Here is a 22,894-nt window from a genome sequence, read left to right on the forward strand (position 1 = left end):
TCGCATCAAAATTATGTTTATTAAAGGAAACACGTATCTTTTCATAAGGGAAAACAGGCAACCACAACGTGGAGAAAAGTGACTTTTTTTTTAAAAGCAAAGTACAGTAATTTACTAACAAGGAAGTAAAATTTATAGCTCATCATGTTGGTGCACATTGTATTCCTTGGGAGAAATGAAGCCGTCTCTATTGTGGTCGTTTTTCTTAAAGATGTCTTCCAACACCGCCTTTTGATAGGACTTGTCCCGGGGATTTTCATCTTTCTCAAAGTCCTTCTGCAAGTAAAGCTCGATCTGGTGGGCCAGGGGAAAATGCCGTTAACAAAGAAACCGGCACCAATGCCTGGCAACTTTGAGAAATGAGTACAGTAATGAACAAGCATATCGTGTGATATAACAGTTTTAAGTCATTTATCTGATCGCTTACAGGGGAGCACTCAAGGACCACGGCAGACACGTGGAGGTCGGAGGACGACTGACGGACACTGGTTCTCTCTTTCCACCATGTGGAATCCTGGGGACTTAGGTCATCAGGCCCAGAACAAGAGCTATAGTAGCCTAGAAATCCTGCCGGCCCATTAACATTTTAAAAGGTATTTCAGCTGGGCGATGGTGGTGCACGCCTTTGATCCCAGCACTCGGGAGGCAGAGGCAGGCTCTGAGTTTGAGGCCAGCCTGGTCTACAAGAGCTAGTTCCAGGACAGTTAGGGTTGTTACACAGAGAAACCCTGTCTCAGAAAAGCAAACCAAAACCAAAACCAAAAAAAAAAAAAAAAAAGAAAAGAAAAGAAAAAGAAAGAAAGAAAAAAAAAGTAATTTAAGGTTTCGTTTGGAGATACCTTTGAAACAAGGTCTGACTGGCCTAGAATTCACTATTGTAGCCCTGGCTACCCTGGAACTCACTGTGTAAACCAGGCTGACTTTGAACTCACAGAGATCTGCTTGCTTCCGCTTCCCAAGAGCTGGTTTTAAAGGCATGTGCCACCACGCTCAGCCCAGGAATTTTTTTCGTTTTTAACTTTTGAAGCAATTTCTGAAGAGAAATGGGTGTTCAAATTAGCTGTCTCTGGGGTTGTAGATTGGTGGCCCTAGCCACACCAATCTATATTATGTCATGAAACTAAATACTAATAATCCACTGTTTACATTAGGAAAGGCAAGCACAGTCTTATGGATTCCTATTATTTGATGAAATCTCATTAGTGTTTTTGTCTTTAGAACGAATGAACTTGCGGCATCACCAAGCTAACCGAGGACTTCAGACATTCTCGAGTGTTGCCTGTTTGTGTTTGCAGCACGGGACATTTCTCAAAGCAAGCAGGCGGTGAAGCACTGTCCTATTAGCCACATGCAACTTCTGGGTGTGGCTACGGCAACCTGAGACCCGCTCCTGTAAACGTAAGTCACACACCAGACTTGGGAGATCCTAACTAAAGCACCTCACTGATGTTGGAGGTTTCATGTTGAAATGGTACAATTTATACCGAGTTAAGCTAAGAAAAAAAAAAAGATTTTTTTTCCCACTTTCTTGTCTTGAGACAACACCATCTCTCACTGTGTTGTCCAGGCTGGTCTTATTTATTTATTTATTGGCCCAATCCATTCTTCAGCTCCCTCAGAAGCTGGGACTATGGGTAGACACCACCATGGCCCAACTTTGTTTTACTACTTAAAATATGTACACCGCATAATTTAAAGATATCTACGTGACAACTGTTTTTCCCTAGGAAAATGCTGATTTATGCTAAGGAAAGCATAGTCTACCGAGCTGGAGATAATGTTCTACAAGTCTGGGCCATTTTAAAGGCAGGAGATGTTTTGAAAGGCGGAGCTGAACACTAAACAGTGCTTAGTAATATACATCCATGCATAACCAACCACATGACTTTAGAATGGTCAGTGGGCCTTGCAGCAGGTTCTCAGACATGACTTTGATCCAATATGAAGGGGGAAACATTTTTCCCCTTTCTGCTGAGGCTTAACAATCCTATGTAAGTATAAAGTGTTTTAAACAGCCTCAAACATTCTGCATTTTCTAAACCAAAACTATCTTTTCATAACTAATTAAGGTGGCGGTCAGTAGCTACTCTTTTTCTATATGGTGGAAGTAAACATACAAGGCAATGGGCAAGAACAGAACTTTAATTTTTTTAAAAAAATATTTTATTATTTAATGTTTTTTGTGCTTGCAGCACCCAGAGAGACCAGAAGAGGGCATCAGATCCCCTGGAACTGGAGTTACTGGTCTGATGCGACCAGATGTGGGAGGTAACTCTGGTCCTCTGCCAAAAGCAGGGAGCACTCAATTGCTGAGCCATCTCTCCAGCCTCACGACTTTAATTTGTGTCAGTAATGGGCTCTACACTACTTCCATTTTGTAATTTAACACTATACCCCACTCCCACCTTATATAACCTGAAGACACAACCCATTAAATCTTTCTGTTCATTAAACAAGGAAGTTTCTGTTAGTTCATGTTTCAGACCTGGACTTCCACATGTACCAACTCCATGGTCTGCAACAAAACATCTAACCTTCTGAACTCTAGGAATATCATCTGTCAAAGGAGAGAAGTGTCTATACCAGAGGATTGATAACAGGGTCCACGTTAACAGGCAACAACTATTCTTATAACTGGGCAAAAATCATTCTTACCCATCCTGTGACCACACAGCTGAGACCCAGCAAGACGCCTGGGAAATTGTAGTGAAGCAGAGCATATTTTAATTTCCTCTACTTTTATTTTCAAGAAAAGAACTGGAGACACCCTAATGTCTAGGGACATTCATAGTTCAGAAGGAACCTTCGGGTGTGGCTGAAGTAACTAATGAATGGTGTGTGCACAGGCCGCTTCCCACCGTACCACATGAACCCCTTTGCTGCTGCTAGGGCGGTGAGGAGTCAGGAGAAGTGACACTGAAGACAGTTCCCCTATAGGGACCCTGTGAAGGCCTGATGTGTGCTGGCAGAAACCAGAGTCACCGGGAAGAGAAAACCTCAGTTGAGGAACTGCCTCCATCAGGCTGGCCTGGAGCAAGTCTGTGGGGTATTTTCTTGATTAATGATTGACGTGGGACGGCCCAGCTCACCGTGGGCAGTAGTCCTGGGGTGGAGCACACAGCAAGCAGAGCAAGCCATTGCGATGAAGCCAGTAAGCAGTGTTCCCCTGTAATCTTTGCTTCAGTTTCAGCCTTCAGGTCCCTGCCCTGGCTTCCCTCAGGATAAGACTCAGGATATGGAAGCCCAATAAGGCCCTTCCTCCCCAAGTTGCTTGTGGTCTTTATCACAACAGGAAAAAGCAAGGTGAGCCACCTGGCAGATAGGCCACTCTCCCTGCTGGCCAGTGGAGGAGCCTCACGGAAGGACTTACAATTTATGAGGTTCCTGGAGGAGGAACTAGAGTTGGGTGGGAAGAGGGTTGGAGGGGGAGATGAGGAAGAATGGAGACCGGATGGAGATGTAGCTTAGGGGCTAGTGCTTGCCTTGAATTACCTTTGTTCTAAATCAAATCCTCAGTCACAAAAAAAAAAAAAAGAAAGAAAGAAAGAAAATAGGAAAAGAAACAAAGACTCAGCAGCTAGGGCTGGTGGCTTATTCTTTTCTAGCCCTTGGGAGAGGTAGGAGGATTTCCATCCAAGATCAGCCTATACTACATCACAAGTTCCAGTACAGTTTGGGACTAGAATGAGACCTTATCTCAACCCTGAAGTGCCTGAAATAGCAAATGGTCTGACTATTTGAAATCAAGGGCCCACCTGCCTCATTATGTTATGTTTCTAATCGCCTCTGAACGAAGGAGGAAGACGGCCAAGTTAAGCATAGACCGAGGGACTAGACAAGGCACTGTGGGCTTCCCTGAAACATTCAAGATGGAGGTATCTGGAAGGTAGGACGTGCCCAAGGCTCAAAGCACAGAGCCAGACAGCCCGGGTGCAATCCTGATTTTGTAATCGCAGCTAAGTACTCAACATACCTCCCTAGCAGCTCCCCATCTACGACAGATAACAGACATGACTGTCACCTAAGCTGTCCTGAAGACTAGATACATTCACGCACTTATGTGCTTATACAGGTATCTGGGACCAAGAAAGTGTGAAGAACGTGCATCGTTATTGCAAATATTTATTAGTTCATCTATAGGAGGTGGACTTTTAGCTCATGATTACCAGTTTCTTAGCCCACTCAGTTCAAAGTCTTGCTAGCTCTTCTCATAATCTCATCTACATCAGAGTCCAGAGGTTACAACTATTGGGGACAAGTCCATACAGTACTGTTAGAAAGAAGTCGATCTCTCTAGTGTAGATGCCGGAAGAGCCATGGGTAGCTTGGGATTTTTCTGGACTGATTGATTGATTGATTGATTGATTTGCCAGTACTGGCAATTGAAACTAGGTCCTCATGGATGGTCGGGCAAGAACTGTACATTGAGCCATATGCCCAGACCCTTTTGCACTTTTTGAAACAGGGTGTTAGTAAGTTACCCTGAATGTCCTTGGATTCTTTGTAGCCCAGGCTGTCCTTTAAGGTATGATTTTCTCATGTAGGGCTTGGGAATAACCGAGGCTGCAGGCCTGCACCATGAGGTCTTACACTAGAATTTTTTTAACTTCCCATATACAGAGAAAAGGGAAAGGACATTTTCTTCCCTGAGTTGGGAATTTCCAGCAAGCAGCTCTACTAAAGCAACCAGAGCCAACACCAGCGAAAACTAAGCAGTGTCTTCAACACAAAGGCCTCTGACTTATAATGAAAACATGCTGAAACTGCGCACACGAAGTTTGAATTACCTCAGCTTTAGAGAGTTGCTTGTCGTTGTCTGTGTCTATCTGCTTAAATGTTTCAATGCTCCGTGGTCCTTTGGTCACAGCGTAAAGTTCAATCTCAAACATCAGTGTTGCGTTGGGTGGAATCTTGCCTTCTGCTAAGGGTTTAAATTTTAACAATTTGACTTACTGGAAACGGCTTTCAGATAGTCATTCAGTGGTCACATGAGTATCAGGGTTATAGTGCTTAGAAGAACTGCTTTCAAACCATTAAGTTAAGTATTAAACAATTCAGGGTTTATCTATTTTGTCCCCTTTTTATAAAAACATTTTGGGAAACTTTTCCCCCTGTGTATTTTAAACCAGGTCAGTTCAAAGGCCCTTCTGGACCAGTTTCCTGGTTAAGGTACAATAAACAAAGATTTTGTTACTATATCTTGATCATCCTATATGATGATATAAAAAAGACATGGTATAGGGAAGAAATGTATGAGAAGAAAACTTCCAAAGTTGGGCTGGTGAACAGACTCAGTGGCACTTGCTGCCAAGCCTGAAGACCCGAGTTCAATACCTGGAACCCGTCGTCAAAGTCCCAACTGTAGTGGGAGTATCTTCCGCTGCCTCAGTCAATAGTCGCTGAAGCACGAGCCCACAGTGCAACGGGGAGCGCCTTCCGCTCCGTCAGCCAATAGCCGCTGAAATACCAGCCCACTGGGGCGTGGTGTATTTCTCTTTTAAAAAGAGCCACAGATCCCGGATCAAGCCCTCTTGGTTCCGGCTTCTAGTCCCGGCTCCTGCTCCACCGACTAGGCTCCCTTCCTGACGGTTTATGGTGTATGTAAGTTTTACCCTCAAAAATAAATAACTCCTTAAAACATAACTGGTGTGGGATTGATTCGCCAATACCCAACTCAATATTCTACAAAATACCTGACTTCGAAGGACAGAGAAATGACTTCCAACAGTAACTAAGACAGACTCAAAGCACAAGTTCCCTTTGTCATTCTGCTGCTGCTGGAAGCAGGGCCTGACCTGACAGCAAATGAGCTGACCTACACCACTGAACTTCTCGAAGCCCAAACTCAAATTTCCCAAGAAAAAGTACCACAGAGGCGTGGGAAGTTCTCGAACAAGTCTATGATAAATGCAGAAAATGTTGCTAATTAGCTTTTTCTACAAAAAATATTAAAGCCAATAAATGAGAGATAGATGTGCCTTGCAATAGAATTACATTTATAGAGGTAGAAAGAAGAGGAAGGAGTTAATGCAAAAGATGTATACATACCACATAGACCGTTAGTTAAAGCAGTAGAAAGCCACATGCGCTTCAAGACATGCAGGGTGTTCCGTGACACCAGTCAAGGACATTTTGCCAGAAGAAAAACTTCTTCAAGCATCACCTAAAATGAAGTTATAACTAATGTTATGTTTTAATAGACACGTACGTTGAGCTCATAGCGAACAAGACCTGTAAAGAGCAAGCCGGTCAACATGCTAGCATTCCTGCCCTTACCCCTAGCTGAGGAGGTATTGACAGCTGAGGGTTTCTGGGGAGGAAGGGTCAATTCTCTGGTTCCCGGTAGATTGATCACATTCCAGTGGATGGCCCCACAACCACGGGTATTTGAACAACACAAATTTAACCTGGTAGATCTCGCTCTCACTGTGTGTGTGTGTGAGTGTGAGTGTGAATGACAAAGTTGGGAGGGGGTAGAAAGTTGGAACGGAGTAGAGAGGTGGAGTGGAGTGAATCTTAAAGGAATTAAGGGAAAACAGTGTGAGGGTGAATATTATCAAAATATATTGTGTGCCTATATAAAACTCTCAAAGAAAAGAATTAATAAATTTTTTTTAAAAAGCTTATGTAATAGTTAGGTGACGGTGGTGCACACCTTTAATCCCAGCATTCAGGAGGCAGAGGCATGAGGATCTCTGTGAGTTTGAAGTCAGCCTGGTCTACAGAGTGAGTTCCAGGACAGAGAGCCAGGGCTATACATATCAAGAAGATTTTGCTAAATTTCTCTAAGCTATTGTATACAGGTATACCAATAGGTAACCACACTCCAGTGTGTTATTTTTCAGGCCTCACTTTTCTTATAAGTAAAATAAATGTGTCAGTGATATTGCGTAGATGTTTATTGGAGACTCCTCAAAATCAGTGAGAATGTCTATCTCCCTGCAGAAAGGATGCAGTTTGTTAATAGTTTGGGTAGCTGAGTAGTCCTTCTTAGCTAAGCAGAAACCAGTTTTGGGAAACGATAAATTAGCCATTTGCTGTAGGATAATGGGTCTAGGCCCATTGAGGATTTGTGTGGAAACTCTGAGGGTAAGCGGGATGTTGATGAGACAACTCAGAAACTGAGGAAAGAGACGGAAGGGCAAACTTGACCTACATGGTTTTGTCGAGAAGCAACCAACTCACAACTTTTTGAAGATAGTATTGCATTTAAATTATCTTCAATTTTCTTTCTTTCTCAGGCTCCTATGCATGCATGAGCACGCACACACACACATACCACACACACACACACTCACTGCTTAAAAAAGTATGATCCCATGGGAGGCTGTTTTTTCTTTTTCTTTTGTAGTGCCGTGCTGGGATCAAAGTCAGGTGGTGGAGGCAAGCACTCTCCCACCGTGTGTCACACACCAGGTCCTAGGAACTGTTCTGATGGGAGCAAATGATCAACAGAAAGCAGTGAGCATGAAGCTGCAGAGATCTGGAACCATCTCTCTGGGAATGTCAGGTCTGACTAGCTCGAAGCACTCGCTTTTCTCAATCACTTGGGGCAGCAGTCCTCTCCTACTGAAAACAGAGAGAGGCAAGGGGGATTACCTCTTCAGGACTCAGCCAACGGCTTCAAAGGTGCCATGACTCTACCAGACAGGGGATGCCAAAATCGCCCTTAGGAAATTGACTGCTAATTAGGTATTAGATAGTTCAAATAGGTGGTGTTGACAGGGGTTTCAAACAAGGTGAGCAGGCAAAGGTTCTTACCATAACCTTCTTTTCCATAAGCAAATGAGGGAGGTATGATCACTTTTCTCTTCTCTCCAGGGCACATGTCCGTCATTGCAATGTCTAGCCCCTTTATGACGTGCCCAACACCAAGAACAAACCACTTCGGGTGGCCTTCATCTTGCGTCCGACTGCAAGAAACCATACTTAGTACTTAAATGAGCACATGTCACGAAAGAAAGTTTGGTTTTTATTTAAAATTGGAGTCTCTTTTCCCATGTTCGCATTCTTCTGTAAGTCCATCCTTTGTGGTGTTGGCAGAAATGATCGCTAGAAGTCATTCCATTTCTGTTCTACTGTCATCCTTACAAAAACCACCCCACAGTTGAAGTTTTAAACTGGTCTCCTGCCTCGAACTAGCTGCATGACTTTAACAAAACTCATTCAATTTCTCTGGGTTTCTTCCCCAAACCGAAGGGGCAGGCTGTGCCCCAATTTTCACTTTAAGGACTGAAAGTTGCATCCTGTCAAATTTCTCTTCTAAATAGGAAGGAAGAATCCGTTTCCTTCTAAATTGGAAAAAGTTGCTTTCTCCAGGCCTTTCTTTGGAAGGTGCCCTGTCTTTGGAGGGCAGAGCTAAAAAAAAAGGGTACCCTATCAGACCCTAATATAGAGAGATGAAATCACCACAGATTCTGTCAAAAAATGACCCCCTGAAGACCAGAATAAAATGCGGTAGCTTATAATACATTCTGTTTGGAAAGAGAATTCAGCTCTGGGTAAACAAAGTGTGGCTATCCTCTCGAGCAGCCTTGAGATTCAGCTGTCAGGGTCCCAAGGACAGTGGGTGGTGGTTAGTAGGACGCCCGATGTAGTGGGTTTGCATCCATTTCCCGAGCTAACATTTTCAACAATCAAAAGCATTCAGTTTTTTAGGTACTGTTTTCTAATCTAAATTGGCATACTGACTTAATTTACTGTTTTAAAAAAAACAACAGAAAACTCAAAAAACAAACAAACAAAAAACCCCTTAAAATAGAAGCATCAGTTGGCTTCTGGCTGGTGTGGGATGGGGGCAAGATCTGGTGTATCAACTGAGCTTGAACTGCAGGGAACATCTCCTACCTGCAGTAGAATCTGGAGCCATCTTTAGCCAAGTAGCCGTCGTAATGTGCATTTAGTAAGTCTCCTTTCCTGCTTGTTTTGGAGCAGTTCTCTGGACGATGCAGAACCTCTATTTTCACTTCCTCTGTGTCTTCCTTCGTTTGTCCCTGAGCGTTGGAACAGCCACACAGGCTGAGGAAAACCGCTAGTCTGACTAGGAAAAGCATGGTTCCCAAAGCAGGACCCTCAGGCCTAGTGTGAGCTCTGTAGTGCGTCCAAAGGAGTGTGGCTCTCCCCGTAGGACCGAATTCGGACGCGTGGCAGGCATTGTCTCACGTCACAAAGGTCCAAGGCGGGGCTACGCAAGGCCCCGCCCCCTCTGGCGGCCAGCCGCCTTCTGCCAGCCTGGAGCGTGTTCTCTGTGCCTGGTACCCTGCTGGTTGTACTCGGGCTAGAATAGAATTGAACACCCCGCCGCTTCTTCCCGCTAAACCCTCATTCACTACAGGTGTCTTCCTCCTTCAGTAGTCAGGCCCGCGTTTCCTGAAATAAAGCTGGCATCATGGTGGTCATTTCTTGGCTTTTAGGAGATACTGAAAATTCTGTGGCCTCCACTTGGTGTCCTGATTCTGTTTCCCCATTCACTGCCCTTCCGACTGATTGCTTGGTCTAATGGCTTGATTTTTAAATGATAAATTGAGCCATTTGGTCGTAGCGATAAAAAAAAAAAAGAAAGATTACATAGTTGTAGGTCCTAGAACTGAGTATTTTAAAAATATTAAAAAGTTGGGCCAAGAAATTGACACAAAGTGCCAACAGCCCTCGGTGGGGGTGTTCTGGTCGAAATATGGCTGTTATTTCTAGGCGCAGAAGGCTTTTAAGGCTCCCGCGGGTTTGGCAGGCACAGCAGTGGTCGGCATTCTTGGAAGAAACCGACCGTTGGTTCGAAGCTGTTCTCTGGATACTTTGGGGGAGGCCCTCGGCGGGCTTTGGGGGGCGTTGTCCTGCATTAAAGAACTCCTGGGTCGTCTTTATGCGTCTGTCACGCAACTTGGCTGCATCAGAACACGGTGGAGGGTCACCTGAACTTGACAGAGGGTTCCAACAGCCCATGCCTGACATTGCAAAAGCTAGCTTGCATCTCCGTCCCCACCTCTAGGGGGCCCGCTTTTGATCTGATGGCCTTCGGCAGGGCCAGAAAAGCTTTTTATCCATGAGAATTTAGTCACATCAGACAGGAAGTTGACTACTGAGCATTTTGCTTCAATCTCACGGCTAATACCCAGCGGAGACTTGCCAAGTCTGTTGATACATTCCCCGAGTTTCCTTTTAGTATGAAAACCAACAGCCTAAAAGTTGAGTTTTACAATAAACACTAGATACTGGCCATACCAGGACAATCACTAAAGAACTATATGCTACTTGTTGGTTATCCATCTACCCACCAACTCATCAAGTGGATATCTAGATTACCCTATTCAGTCAGCCTTCCCTGAAGGGGAAATCAGGCATTCTGCTACCTCAGTACTGAGCCTGCTTTATCCGATTGTTTGGAATTTGTAAAACTTCCTAAATCTGAAAATCACTGTCCAGTGTGCTAAGGTGTTGCTCTCTTGCAACTGAGATTTTAAAAAAAATCTAAGGGAGAGCTTTTTATTTAAAAACAAAACAAAAACACAAAGCTTGATTCCATTTTAATCCTTTCTTTCCTTTTTTTTTTTTTTTGTGACAGGGTTTCACTACCTATCCCTGGTTGGCCTGGAATTCACTCTGTAGACCAGGTTAGCTTTGAACTCACAGATATCCGACCTCTATTTCCTGAATGCTGGGATTAAGAGCACGCATCAAGATGTATAGCATGAAAAACATTAAAAGAAAAATGTGTGTGTGTGTTTGTGTGCGTGCATACACGCGCGTGTTTAGGGTGTGTGTGAGTGTGACATGGTCCACGTGTAGAGAGGTCATTCTCTCTTTCCACTGTGTGGTTCCCAGGATGTTGCTTCAGGTCATCCAGCTTCCAGAAGCAAGCACTTTTACCTGGAAGCCTGCAGCCCTAGTTCCATGTTTGGTATGAAGACCATGAAGGACCACACCACGCTATACTACTTCCGTGTCCCACGTTATTCTCCTCTTTCTTTTAGGCAGGGTCCCCCACTGTAGCCCAGACTGGCCTTCTGTCATCTTTTCCAGAGTGCTGGGATTACAGGCCCGTGCCAGTGTTCCCAGTTTTTCCTAGGTGATAACAACTTCCCACTTTCCCTGGGTATGAGCCTGGAAGCAAAATGAAAAGAGCAACCCTTGATTTTATTAAAAAGATCAGAAGGAGGCGAGGCATGGGCCGCAGCTCTGGGCAGGGTGACCCGGGAGTTCGGATGCTGGGGAGCAGGGGAGCCGGGGAACCGGGGACCGCTGAGCCGCCCCACGAGGGCGCGCGGCGCAGCCTCGGGCACGCGGCCGTCCCGGAGCCCCGCCGCCGGGGAGGGGTTTCGCGGGCCGAGCCGGCCCCTTTCATCCAGGAAGTGAAAGCGACGTCGGGGTCAATGAAAACAAACCGGGAGCCCGGGGGGAAGGAAGGCGGGCGCGCAGGAGGGCAGCGCCGGGGCTCGTGGAGCGGCGGCGGCGGCGGAGCGGGAGGACCCCGGGGGTCGCCGCGCCGTGCCCGCTGGGGATGTCCGCTCCCCGCGGTCTCCGAGCAGCACGCGGCGCCCGCCGGCCGGGCCTCTGAGGGTCGCCGGGTCGGGGCTGAGGGCTGCGGGCCCGCGCCTCCGCAGCAGCGCGGCCGGCGCCGGGCCAGGAGGATGCGCGGCGCCGGGCTCTGAAGCATGGAGGGGGTTCTGTACAAGTGGACCAACTATCTCACAGGTACCGGGAGGGCGGCGCGGGGCTGCGGGCCACCTGGTCCTCGGTCACCTCGTCTCAAGCCGAGGGCACTCAGTTCCACTCCCGACCTCCCCACCCCTCCGCTCGCTGCCCCTCGTGGGGCCCATTCCGGACCGCTTCGACGGGGAGTTGGAGTCTGCGCAGCATCCCGAAGATGGGACACGCACCTTCGGAAACCTGCGTGGTCCCTTATGCCTCGGGAACAGACTCCTCCCACCCTAAGCGTGTCCTTACAGTGTCTGTTTTCCTTCTCGCTCTGTGGACAGCATTTTGTTAATTGATGTCTCTCTGTGTGCGTCAAATCATTTAATTTGAAGATATGTTTCCTGTGTTCCTTTGCATTGTCTTACCACTGGTTTGAAAGTCCACTTGTTGAGGTTGTCTGAGCTCATCAAGTGTGCTGTGGGAAGCTGTTCTCAGAGAATTTTCTTAGGGATTGGTTTTCAGTGAGGTTTGAGCTTCGGGTAATTGTGAGACATAGAGGAAGAAAGCGCGTTTCAACACGGTGGAGATGCCGGTCATTGTGAGGCGTAGTTGGGGATGTAACGGGTGAAGAGCAGGCAGGTTTCACTGGTGAGGCTGCTAGAAGAAAAGCTGAGTGTAGAGAAATGTGCCCATCAGCTGGGAACTGTCCCTGCCTGTGATATTGGAAGTCTGGCTTCTGACAAACGCCTTAAGTCCACATCCTGTGATCTCTGCTATAACCAACACTTTAAGACAAGTGTGGTATTCTTTCCGGATCCCGGTTGGCCTAGGTCTGGGTGGTTAGCTATTTTGTCCCCAGAGGTACCTTCCAGCTTCTGAATCCCATGATCTCACCAAACTAGAGGAGGACTGGCGGCCTTTAGGGAAATTTGGGCAGCCCTCAGATTCTTAGTCCCGAGGAAGGGTCGGTCTTTTTAACTTCCTGCCTACTTACTCTGCCCCAAGTATGGTATTGAGCTCCGTTGTCTTTACACGATGCTCGCAGCTCGTGTCCTCCTATCTTGTGGGAATCTGCAGGTAAACCCTGTAAGGGCTAAACGCTCAGTTGTATCTGGCTCTGTATCTGGCTTGAGCCAGATTCGCCATAGCAAATGGTTTAGTATTTGTAATACACTGATATTTTCTGCCCCAACAGAAAAAAAAATGTGTAAATGACATGTTTTTACTAGAAGCAGTAAAACTTTAAGGAGATACTTTTTGCTAACAGTTTTCATTTGGGCAGTGTGAGCCAAGATTTCTGGTTGAGGCGTACTAACTCTGAGGCCCACAGCCTCTCTGAGCTTGGAGACGCAAGCATTTCTGAGCACTCTGTCTTTGGAGGCCATGCCAGAGGAGCATTTTCTGCGTGGTCTGATGCAATTGGGCAGTTACTTCCCTGAGTCCTAACTGGAGGGGAAATTTCACTTGGGGTGAAATGTGGTCCTGTGGGAGATGCCTTGTCTCTTGGACTGAGTGTCAACATATGGTGGGGTTTTGGTTTTTAGGGTGCAATATAGTTTAACTTCTAGTAAGCATTGAAGAGCGGCTGACGTCTGTTGTTTGGGATGCTTCCATTTTGAAAATGTAAAGTTGGCTCTGAGGTGTTGCTCTCTCTTGGGTCAGAAGGACGAGCAGCTGCAGACGCTGGCTGGTCTTGAAGGACTTCAGCAGAATGACGGTGTTAATCCTGACTTTTCCTTTTCTTGGATAGCGCGCGTTTCTGTAACATGTGGTCGTCTGAGAAAACGGCCTGTTACGGTAGAAACTGAAACAGGAAATAACCCACCAGACCTTTTACTGTACTATAAAATGTGAACCGGTTAGAGGAAGTTGGATTAAATATTCCTTCCAAAAGGTGTGTGGCGGTAACTAGCCGGCTTGTGAGAAGATGAAGCCACTCACCTGTGTGACTTTCTCAGTTCCTGCAGATTCTGAAGGAATTGTTTTGATCCGTTTGTTGTGAAGAGCTGTTGCCTCATAATAATGCAGTCATGCACATTAATGCTTTCGAAAGCATGTATGTTACTGCCCTAGGTGGACCTGAGGTGGAAGACTATTATTTTCACCACCTCTTTATAATTTGCCACGGGGAACTAGTATTTGGAAAAGTGATGTATTCACTAATTCATTCTTTTAGTCATTGTAGACATACATTAAAAATTATTTTCATTGTGTTTCCTTGTCCATGCTCGGCAAGTGCTGCCCCCACAACCTTTTTTATTTTCAACATTCCTTTACATTTTTCTAGACTTTCCTGCGTGAGTACTGTATTTAAATCCCTTCCACCCCACCCTTCTCGCCTTATTTATTTATATTTATTTATGTGGCTGTGAGTGAGTGCATGGGCGCTCCTCAAGTTGTACTCCCAGGTGCTTGTGAGCTGCCTGAAGGGGGAGCTGGACCCGAACTTGGGTTCTCTGGAAGAGCAGTGTGAGCTCCTAATAGCCTAGCAATCGCTCCAGCCTTGAGAAATACATCTCTTAAAATTCACCTGTTGAACGTTAGGTATCTTCATGCATTGAGGAACAATATAATGTACAAATACCAAAAGAGCTTTCCTTCTAATTTGGAAGCCCTCCCCGCAAATACATTTTCCTGGGGCCCAAAGTTTGCTTGGCTTATCCTTCCGAACAGGTGGGTATAATAACACCCCCTGTCTTCCTAAGCAAGGTATCGAAGGTACAAAATAACCTGTTTGTGCCGACTCGGTGTCCTGTTGCTGTGACCAAATTCACTGATAAAGTCAACTCAGAAGAGGGGTTCATTGGGTTATAGTTCATATAGTTCAGGATTATAGTTCATCCATTCAGGGAGGTCCCGGAAGCAAAGGCAGCGACTTAGGTCACGTCCCAAGTCAGAAGAGGGCAGTGAGTGCGGACAAGTGCACAGCTCTGGCTCCACTCCTTCACGTCCACTGTCCCCTGGCCAGGACTAATCCTGCACACAATTAGGAAGGGTCCACATACCTCAGTTACTGTCATCAACAGAGCCCACCTCAGGCCCACCTGGAAGATGTTGTTGACTTGACAACACTAACCGTAACACAACACTGTTATTTCAGAAGTGTTGGTGAGCCCTGACTTATATGTCTTGTGTCAGTTTATAAAAATGAGGTGTTGTGTCTTGGTACCGTCTGCTCCTGGGAAACATGGGCTAATGAACTGTTTCGCAGCCTCTGGCCAGTGTGTTCTCATGGTGGCATGGTTCCTTTCGACCACTCACTGTGTGGTGACTCAATGATGGAAAGATGAGGACAGTCATGCTGCTGCCAGCGGGACCGCTGGGTTATCGATGGGTACCGTGCTTGGTAAGGGTCCAGGGGGCACGAGTCTGGCTTGCAAGAGCAATGTAGGTCCAGTCTTGAGGGAAGCCATCACTGTGGGTCACAGGCTTTGCCTTTGAACCAAGTCTGATAGGTGTGTGCTTTAACTGCTGAGGAAATGTCAGCGAGATGAGTGCTGAAGTCAGTAGCATTTCTGCCTGAGCTGTGGAACATCGGAGAAGGGAAGGAGGGAGGGTGGGCATCAGCTCTTTCTACAGGGTATCATATCTGCCTTAAAAAAAAAAATGGGAACTTCACTAGCTTCCCTTATCTTCGTGGGCATTTGCTTAAAGGCAACATCTTCCTTAAGGGAAGGAAGGCTGCATTGGATACCTGAGGGTTGGTCCACTCGTTCAATCCACTTATTTTGGAGAAAGAATTGAAGACTTCTGGGGATGAAAATATTTACTCTAGGTTAACCACCAAGAATGGTAACAGAACTGGGGCAAAACCTCTGGCTTCCATAGGTTTTTTTCCATTACGAGATGAGCAGCTTTAATCGAAATGCTTCCAAACCCAGTTATTACACACACACACACACACACACACATACACACACACACATACACACATACATACACACACATACATACACACACACACATACACACATACATATACACACATACACACACACATGCACATTTTAAGGGGCTGAAGGGACACTCACAAGAGGAAAATGCCACACCTGACTTTGTGTGATAAGGCATAGTCAGAAACAAAACCATTATATAAAATTACTTTTAGGTGACGTGGCATGAAATTCATGTTTTGGTTGGGTCCCATTCCTTGTATATCTCATTGTGCGTATGTAAATCCAAAATCCAGCATCCGAAACACTGCTGGTTCCAAGCATTCTGGAGAAGAAATGCTACACTTCTGTACATATACTGGAAAGGGGCAGTTGTGCCGTGCCTGGGTGCAGCTGTGGTTGAGGCTGCATCTTCTGGGTTGTTAAAGAGAAGGTTGCGAGCCAGAACAAAAATAGCCCTTCCTGTCTCTGTCTACAGATCGCAGGACATCTTGGCCAGGTGTTGGCCATTAAAAATCTCACTGTGTGAATGTTACTGGGAGTCCAGAATTAATGGGGCGTGGTGGAAATCAGTTGTCTATGCGCGGAAAGGTATCTATTAACCTGCTTTGGTTTCTGGTCTCTCCAGGTTGGCAGCCTCGATGGTTTGTTCTAGATAATGGGATCCTGTCCTACTATGACTCCCAGGATGACGTCTGCAAAGGGAGCAAAGGAAGCATAAAGATGGCTGTGTGTGAGATTAAAGGTGAGGAAGCAGAGGGCCCCACTGCCTGCTTCGGATGAGGAGAGTAAATGTCTTCTCACCATCGTCTTATTTTCAAGTCCTCGGATAGCATTTAACATTGTTGAACACAGGTTTGAAAACCCACCTCCCCCCTAATAAATGCTTCCTGCATTGAAGCCGCAAGTGCTTTCTCCTGTTTGACTTGAGAGATCATTTATTGTAGTACCTAGGTGCTTCCTATTTCACCCTCCTTGGAAAGCTGTCGGAAAGGCTGACACTGAGCTCTGTGGATGAAGAGGCCTCTCTGTGGGGGTTTTGATAAAATACGGAGTGGAACTTAGAAGCTTGGGTTCTTGCTGAGTGCAGTTGAGCTTGAGCGAACACAGCCGGTTTCCTTTTCTTCCAGAAGGGGAAGTAGTCGGTCCTGGGGTAGCGTTCCTGGAGAGTTCACAGACCGTGATGTGATCCATTCTTGTGTGTGGGGAGGAAAGGTGGGTAGAATGAAATCAGATAAAATGATAATGAGGAGATTGAAATTCTTCAAGGAGAGCTGAAAGGGAAATAGCTCCAGAGAAATCAGTGTTTAGTCGTCGTCGTCCCCCCCCCCCCAGGCCTTTTTCATGTCCGCCCCCCACCCCCACAGCTTGAGGGCTTCAGCCCTGCATGAGGGCTTTTCTCAAAGCCATCAGATACCCAGAGGCATCCTGTTATCCTGTGTACTTGCTTATTTGAGATTAATGCAGTGAACTGCATTTTCCAGGGCTGGAGTCTTTTGGCATGATTTTATGGTAATTCTAAGTAAGATTAGCCAAGGTGGGAAGAAACTTTTCTCCTTCCTTCCTTCCTTCCTTCCTTCCTTCCTTCCTTCCTTCCTTCCTTCTTTCCTTCCTTCCTTTTCTTCTCTTCCTCTTTCTTCTTTTTCTGCTCTGGGTTCATATTCTTTAGCTATAGTTCTGCCCCTTTATCTTTATCTCAGACTCACTAGTAATACAGCCCCTCCCCCCACTTCATCTCCCTTTCCTCCTTTCCTTACTTCACCCTTGTTCTGGGACAGGGTCTCAGTGTGTCGTCTAGACTGACCTGGCACGAAGTCTTGTTCTCTTCTTCCATGCCGGGATTCTCATCATGTAACACTGTCAGCCTGGGGTAGGACATGGTGTCTTTGGAGATTTCTCCAGAGTGTACACACCTGCTGTGTGTTGGTATTCTCTGTTCACCTTTTAATTAAGAATTGTTACTGTTCTAATGGAAGAGTGTCATGGCTCTATAACTTATAGAAACATTTACCAGGATTAGCTTGCCATGTGCTCTTTGCCGGGGTCTGTGTAGCTCATTTTTTGCCGTGGCCTCATCACCCAGGAACATCCAGAGTGCTGCTGTAGGTAGCTCACCAGCCAGGGTAGGAAAGCCTTGAAGGAGCACACTCAGGGAGTGTCCATTTGGCTCCAACAGGTGGTTAGGAGGAAAAAGATGCTATTTTAGGAACGGGGTTCAGGGCCTCCTTGCACTTGCTAGGCGGCTCTTATGAGATCACTTTAGTAGACTTCTGTTTGCCCAAGAGGTTTCTTCGTAATCATCTTGAGTTCTTCACCCCACCCACCTTGGCTGTAAACTCCCACTTTGCCTTGTTGTATTGTGGAGGGGGTGACTAAGCTCTTTTCCTCCATTACCGTAATAGTGTATATCTACCATAATGGAGCCAAGGAAAGTGTGCTGTGCATATTAATGAAATGCCAGGAACACATTTCTTAGGGCTGAGGAGGTGGTGCCGTGGTGGAGAGCTTGCTTCTCACATGTCCTCTGCTTGGAAAGTCCCCCTTTCAGCTCTTGGTCTGGATTTCTGAGCTTGGCTGTCTTTTATGTTGATTTGTCTCCGTCCTTTATTTCACGAGAGTGAGCTTGCAAATAATGTGTCGTGTTCTCCCCCCCCCCCCCCCCCCGCTTGGCTTCTGTTCTGGTAATGGTGTCTTTTGGCGGCCCCAATCCCAGCAGATAGACATATACACAGGTATGGAAACGCCACGGAAATGAGTTCGGAGAGAACTGTGTGGGTGTGGTGGCGCATACTTGTGACCCAGTGCTGGAGAGCGCAGAAGAAAGTTTGAGGGTTGCCTAGTTCTTTAGCGCGGCCCAGGCCAGTCTCAGCTATATAGTAAGACCTTGTCACAGGCAGGCAGATTAATAAGCAAGTAAATGCCAAACAAATGAAAATAAAAGATCTACTGTAGTCCCCCTCCCTATATTGAACTTGATATTTCATTTCTTTGAGTAATGCTTTGGCTCTGGGTTTTTGCGATCTTGTTGGTGTGGCCCCCATCTACCTCCACGTCTCCTGGAAGTGATGTTTTGGAAACACAGTTTTTAACTTTCTTGCTTCTTCAGATGACAGCGTTGAAATTCTAGGATGGGTGAAAGTGAGTCATCGGTTTTGCTGTCGTATGCTGGCCTCGTTTTGGTACCGTTGCCACCTTAGGTGTTAGGAAGAAGGTTGTTTTCATGGTGCCTCTAGGGCTTCTTAGAGAGCGACCTGGATCGTGCTGTGTGTCTGGGTTTTGTAAGGCTCCGAAGTGTCTAATGCTGTGTGATGTGGCCGCTGGATGCTCTGAGTCCAACTCTGTCTCTTCTGTGTGTCATCAGTCCATTCAGCGGACAACACAAGAATGGAGTTAATCATCCCGGGGGAGCAGCATTTCTACATGAAGGCAGTCAATGCGGCCGAGAGGCAGAGGTGGCTGGTCGCCCTGGGGAGCTCCAAAGCCTGTTTGACCGACACCAGGACCGCAAAAGAAAAAGGTGATGACAAGTCTCTAGGTGTAAGTGAGGCTGTCCTCTCTCGGGAACCAGAAGGAAATTAGCGATGTGGAAGATTTACATAGATCACCATCACGTGGTGAACCACGGGAAGGTCTCAGTTTAGGAGAATCAGCTGGTAAACCAGCGCATCAGTCAGCTGATACATTATGAGGTCAATAAAGTGTTTCTGAGGACGTTCAGTGGTATGGGAAACTGTGGCTAACTGGTCATCGAAGAAGCAGGAGGATGAGGACCTAGTTCATTGTCCAGTGCTCATGTAAAAAACCAATCTCGGGGGCACGTGCTTATAATCCCAGCCCTGATGAGCTATGATGTAGTTAGGCGGATCCTTGGGACTCACTGGCTGGCCAACCTCACTTAATTTGTGAGTGTTAGGTCAATGAGAGACCCCGTCTCAAAAGAGGGGGACACTTTTCTGACTGGCTCTTGAGCTTGTACTTTGCAAACATGTATGCATATAAGGAATTTTCAAAAATTAAAGGCAATGAAGGACAAGAAGTAGTCGAAAGATGGGATCAATCCGAATGTCTCCAGATACCTGATTAATAGAGATGTGGTTCCTATACAATGGCATATTATTCATCCTTAAGAAGGAAGGGAATTCCGGCACATACTGCAACATGATGACATTACAGACACAGTCTATAGTTGAAATAAGCCTGTCTCAAGAAGAGAAGCGTTGATTGCACTCATTTCAGATGCCAAGGATAGCGAGATTTATGAGATTTATACGGACAGAAAGAAGAATGGACACAAGTGTTGATGCACAGGCAGGATTCTGAATAAGGAGAAGTTTGAGTTGGAGGCTCATTGGAGCTACATAGTGAGACTATCTAAATGAGTCAATAAAGCAGAAAAAAAGAAGGTAAAATAGTGTGGTGCCTACGTGGAGGAGAACGAGGTTAGTGTTCAGTGGGTACAGAGTTTCTGTTTGAAAAAATAAGAATTTATTTAGGCAAACAATGGTCCTGGTTGTGCAGCCTTTGAATGTTCTTAATGCCACTGAACTATACCCTTCAAAGGATGAATTGGTGCTGTGTGTAATTTGCCATTTTTTTTTTTAAAGGGCAGAGGCAGGAGAGATGGCTCAGTGAGCAAAGTGCTTGAGAACTGAAGTGTGGACGCCCAGAATCCACACAAAAGCTGAGTGGGTGTGGCTGCCCACTGTGTGGACGAGGGAGACCCCAGTGGCTAGCTAGCTAGTTAGACTGGCTGAAAGGGATGCTCTGGGTTGAGGGAGAGACCCTGCCTCAGTGATTGACGTTAAAGAGCAGTCATGAAGATGTCAGCCTCTGGCCTTGACAGCTGTGTAGCTCACTGTACCATCTGCCACACACACACAACATATTCCCCCCAAACAACAACAACAGCAACAACAACAAGGGAATGTTCTTAAGTTTGCACAGTAATTGATTTAGGTCAGATCTGCAGAGTGCTCCTCCGCTGTTGTTTTCTGCCGGGAAGCAGCTCCCCTGGCCTGGCTCAGCCACTTCTGAAAGACCAGCATCCACTATGTAGCTGCTGTTTTTCTTCCCCGCACCTTTGATTTCTACTTTAAAAGATAATGGCCGGTGAAGAAGAACCGAGATGCTGGCTGGATGCAGAGTTTGTCCAGAGTCACTGAGGAGAAGAAAGTGAGCACTGCCTTAAAAATCTCGAACGGTAAAATGTGAGAAGGGAGCCAAAAGGAAGAGAATTAATAGGCGTTTATGTGGAGTGGCTTTTCTTACCTAGAAGCCAGCAATAGAAGTCTGTATGCTAAAATACACAGTGAAGCAAACGGGAGGGGAGCTGATCAGTGGAGAAGCGTTTGTGTTGTATAAGTAGATGAGATACTGTCTTTAATGTATCAGAACTTTAATAGATTGTCAATTTATGTATTAAAAGTAAAAGTAATATCAGAACTGGAAAAAATGGATGAGTAAAGGCAAAGGCTCATTCACAAGAGTAGAATGCAGGTTTCACGTGGGAAAGAATGGGGAATGGGTTGGGAATGCTGGGCATTAAAGCACCCAGTGGCCAGGCTAGCACAGTGTCTCTGTGGGTAGAGGTGCATGCACAAGCTGGGTGATCTCAGTGCAATCCCTGGGTCTCAAGGTACAGGAGAAGCGGCAGCTCCTGAGAGGAGTTTTCTACCCTCTCCACTTGTTTCGTGATGTGTGCATGTGTTTGTGTGACACACATACACAAACACACACACTCTCTCTCCCTCCCTCCCCTCCCCATCCCTAAACAAGGTAAAATTAAGTCATTAAATAACCATCTTAAAAGCACACAGTCATCCTGAGTTGTCTGTGGAAACCAGCCTACGTAAACTTCGTGGCAGATGTGCGACTAACAGTTGTCTCTCCCGAAATATGTGAAGGAAAAGAGGAAGTGTTTCTTAGGGTCTTGTGATTCTGTTTCGAAGACTTCACATCTCCAGCTATAACAATCTGTGTGTGTTAGCTCTGTGAATAAGCATGTTCACATGTGTTTGTGCATGCATGCATGTGTGCGTGCATGCCTGCATGCTGTATGTGGGTACATGTACATGTGGAGGCCAGAGGCTTATGTTGGAAATCCCTCTTAGTTATTCTCCATCTTACTTTTCTAACAGACTTCAGCTGAACCCGGAGCTTAATAGGGGTACACTAGCTGAGCAGCAAGCCCCAAGGATCCTTCCCAGTGCGAGGATTACAGACCACCACTGAATCCAACTGTTTTATGTGTGCTTTAGAGATCCAACCTAGGTCCTCAAATTTATGTAGCAAACATATTGTTGACTGAGCCATTTCCTTAGCCTCCGTTGCCTGCTTTTAAAACATTTGTTGTGTTATATTACCAAAGAATATGAAAATGACCTCATTGGAGATTTACACATGTTCCTTTCAGAAATAAGTGAGACCAGTGAATCTCTGAAAACCAAAATGTCCGAACTTCGCCTCTACTGTGACCTCCTAATGCAGCAGGTTCATACCATCCAGGAATTTGTTCACCGTGACGAGAGTCGCTCATCTCCCAGCGTAGAGGTACTGCAAAAAGGGCCCATTTGCTTGGGATCAGGCTGCGCTGTGTACTGCCCCCCCCCCCCAGGGGGGCATCCTGAGCCACTCCATAGGATGACAGAAACATCATCACTGAGTTGCTCCCAGCTGGGCGGAGCTTCCTGCTGTAAGCTCTGCGGGGCTTTCCGAATTCCGTCTCTGTGCTAGAGGCGAGCATCCAAGCAGCTCTGGTCTCCAGGGAGTCAAGGCCTGTGTCTGCAGCCACTCAGAGGCTTGGAGATGAGGTTCGGGCAGAAGCATTCTGGTCTATGGTCTCTGGGCCAGTTGCGCCAGTACCGTAGATAACTTCGGGTTTGTTTGTTTTCTCTTTTAGTCATGAGTCTTAGCTTTCATTGATTTTCTCACTTGATTCTCAGGATGTGCCTGATTTCATGGTTGAGTATGAGTCTTCTCAGTGTCTTTATTTGTCATTTTTCAGAACATGAATGAAGCCTCTTCCTTGCTCAGTGCCACCTGTAATACATTCATCACCACCCTTGAGGATTGTGTGAAGATAGCAAATGCCAAGTTTAAGCCCGAGATGTTTCAGCTGCCTCATCCGGACCCCTTGGTTTCGCCTGTGTCGCCTTCTCCTGTTCAGATGGTGGGAACTTCTTGTTTTTCTTCTAGGAGTATATATAAATGAATTATTTTGTGGTGGGGGTGGGGATGGTGCACACGTATGTAGATTGGAGTTCGTTGTCAGGTATGTCCTGTTGCTCTCTTTCTAGCTTCGTTTTTGAGACAGGGTCTCTAACTGAACCTGAAGCTCATCAGTAGTCTAGACTGCTGAGCTCTGGGCCTCA

The 22,894-nt window shown here is 46.1% G+C and overlaps 2 protein-coding genes across 7 annotated transcripts in view; one reads left to right on the forward strand and one right to left on the reverse strand.

Moving 5' to 3' along the window:
- On the reverse strand, positions 1 to 12,073 carry Fkbp7 (FKBP prolyl isomerase 7). Of its 4 annotated transcripts, none has more exons than XM_048425706.3 (4): positions 12,057 to 12,073; positions 6,049 to 6,163; positions 4,788 to 4,921; positions 1 to 294 (listed from the first exon to the last, which is right to left on the reverse strand). In XM_048425706.3, the coding sequence occupies exons 2-4, from the start codon at positions 6,083 to 6,085 to the stop codon at positions 133 to 135; spliced, it is 333 nt and encodes a 110-aa protein (XP_048281663.1). In that variant the 5' UTR covers positions 6,086 to 6,163; positions 12,057 to 12,073; the 3' UTR covers positions 1 to 132. The 4 variants fall into 4 exon arrangements, with proteins under 4 accessions (XP_048281663.1, XP_048281661.3, XP_048281660.3 ...); XM_048425704.3 differs by lacking the exons at positions 6,049 to 6,163; positions 12,057 to 12,073 and adding exons at positions 7,762 to 7,913; positions 8,848 to 9,169 and having other exon boundaries at positions 4,788 to 4,918; XM_048425703.3 differs by lacking the exons at positions 6,049 to 6,163; positions 12,057 to 12,073 and adding exons at positions 7,762 to 7,913; positions 8,848 to 9,166.
- Plekha3 (pleckstrin homology domain containing A3) overlaps positions 11,510 to 22,894 on the forward strand; it is an 18,869-nt gene continuing 7,484 nt past the window's right edge. Inside the window, exons 1-5 of one of the 3 annotated variants that reach the window (XM_087900086.1) lie at positions 11,510 to 11,688; positions 16,153 to 16,269; positions 18,886 to 19,041; positions 21,937 to 22,073; positions 22,528 to 22,692. In XM_087900086.1, coding sequence (XP_087756212.1) covers positions 11,649 to 11,688; positions 16,153 to 16,269; positions 18,886 to 19,041; positions 21,937 to 22,073; positions 22,528 to 22,692 — 615 coding nt within the window. In that variant the 5' untranslated portion in view covers positions 11,510 to 11,648. The remainder of the gene's footprint in view (positions 11,689 to 16,152; positions 16,270 to 18,885; positions 19,042 to 21,936; positions 22,074 to 22,527; positions 22,693 to 22,894) is intronic. The other 2 variants (XM_048425700.3, XM_087900087.1) reach the window with 2 other exon arrangements.

The sequence above is a fragment of the Myodes glareolus genome, chromosome 21 (assembly GCF_982192425.1).
Source record: "Myodes glareolus chromosome 21, mMyoGla1.1, whole genome shotgun sequence".
Classification (NCBI taxonomy): domain Eukaryota; kingdom Metazoa; phylum Chordata; class Mammalia; order Rodentia; family Cricetidae; genus Myodes; species Myodes glareolus.

What these genes read in the sequence shown, in the direction of transcription:
- Fkbp7 (XM_048425703.3), bottom strand. Translation starts at nt 9,053, where the DNA reads ATGCTTTTCCTAGTCAGACTAGCGGTTTTCCTCAGCCTGTGTGGCTGT. An exon ending in GGCTCCAGATTCTACTGCAG is followed by an intron (nt 7,914 to 8,847) that starts GTAGGAGATGTT and finishes GGTTTCTTGCAG; the next exon opens with TCGGACGCAAGATGAAGGCC. An exon ending in TTATGGAAAAGAAGGTTATG is followed by an intron (nt 4,922 to 7,761) that starts GTAAGAACCTTT and finishes TTAAACCCTTAG; the next exon opens with CAGAAGGCAAGATTCCACCC.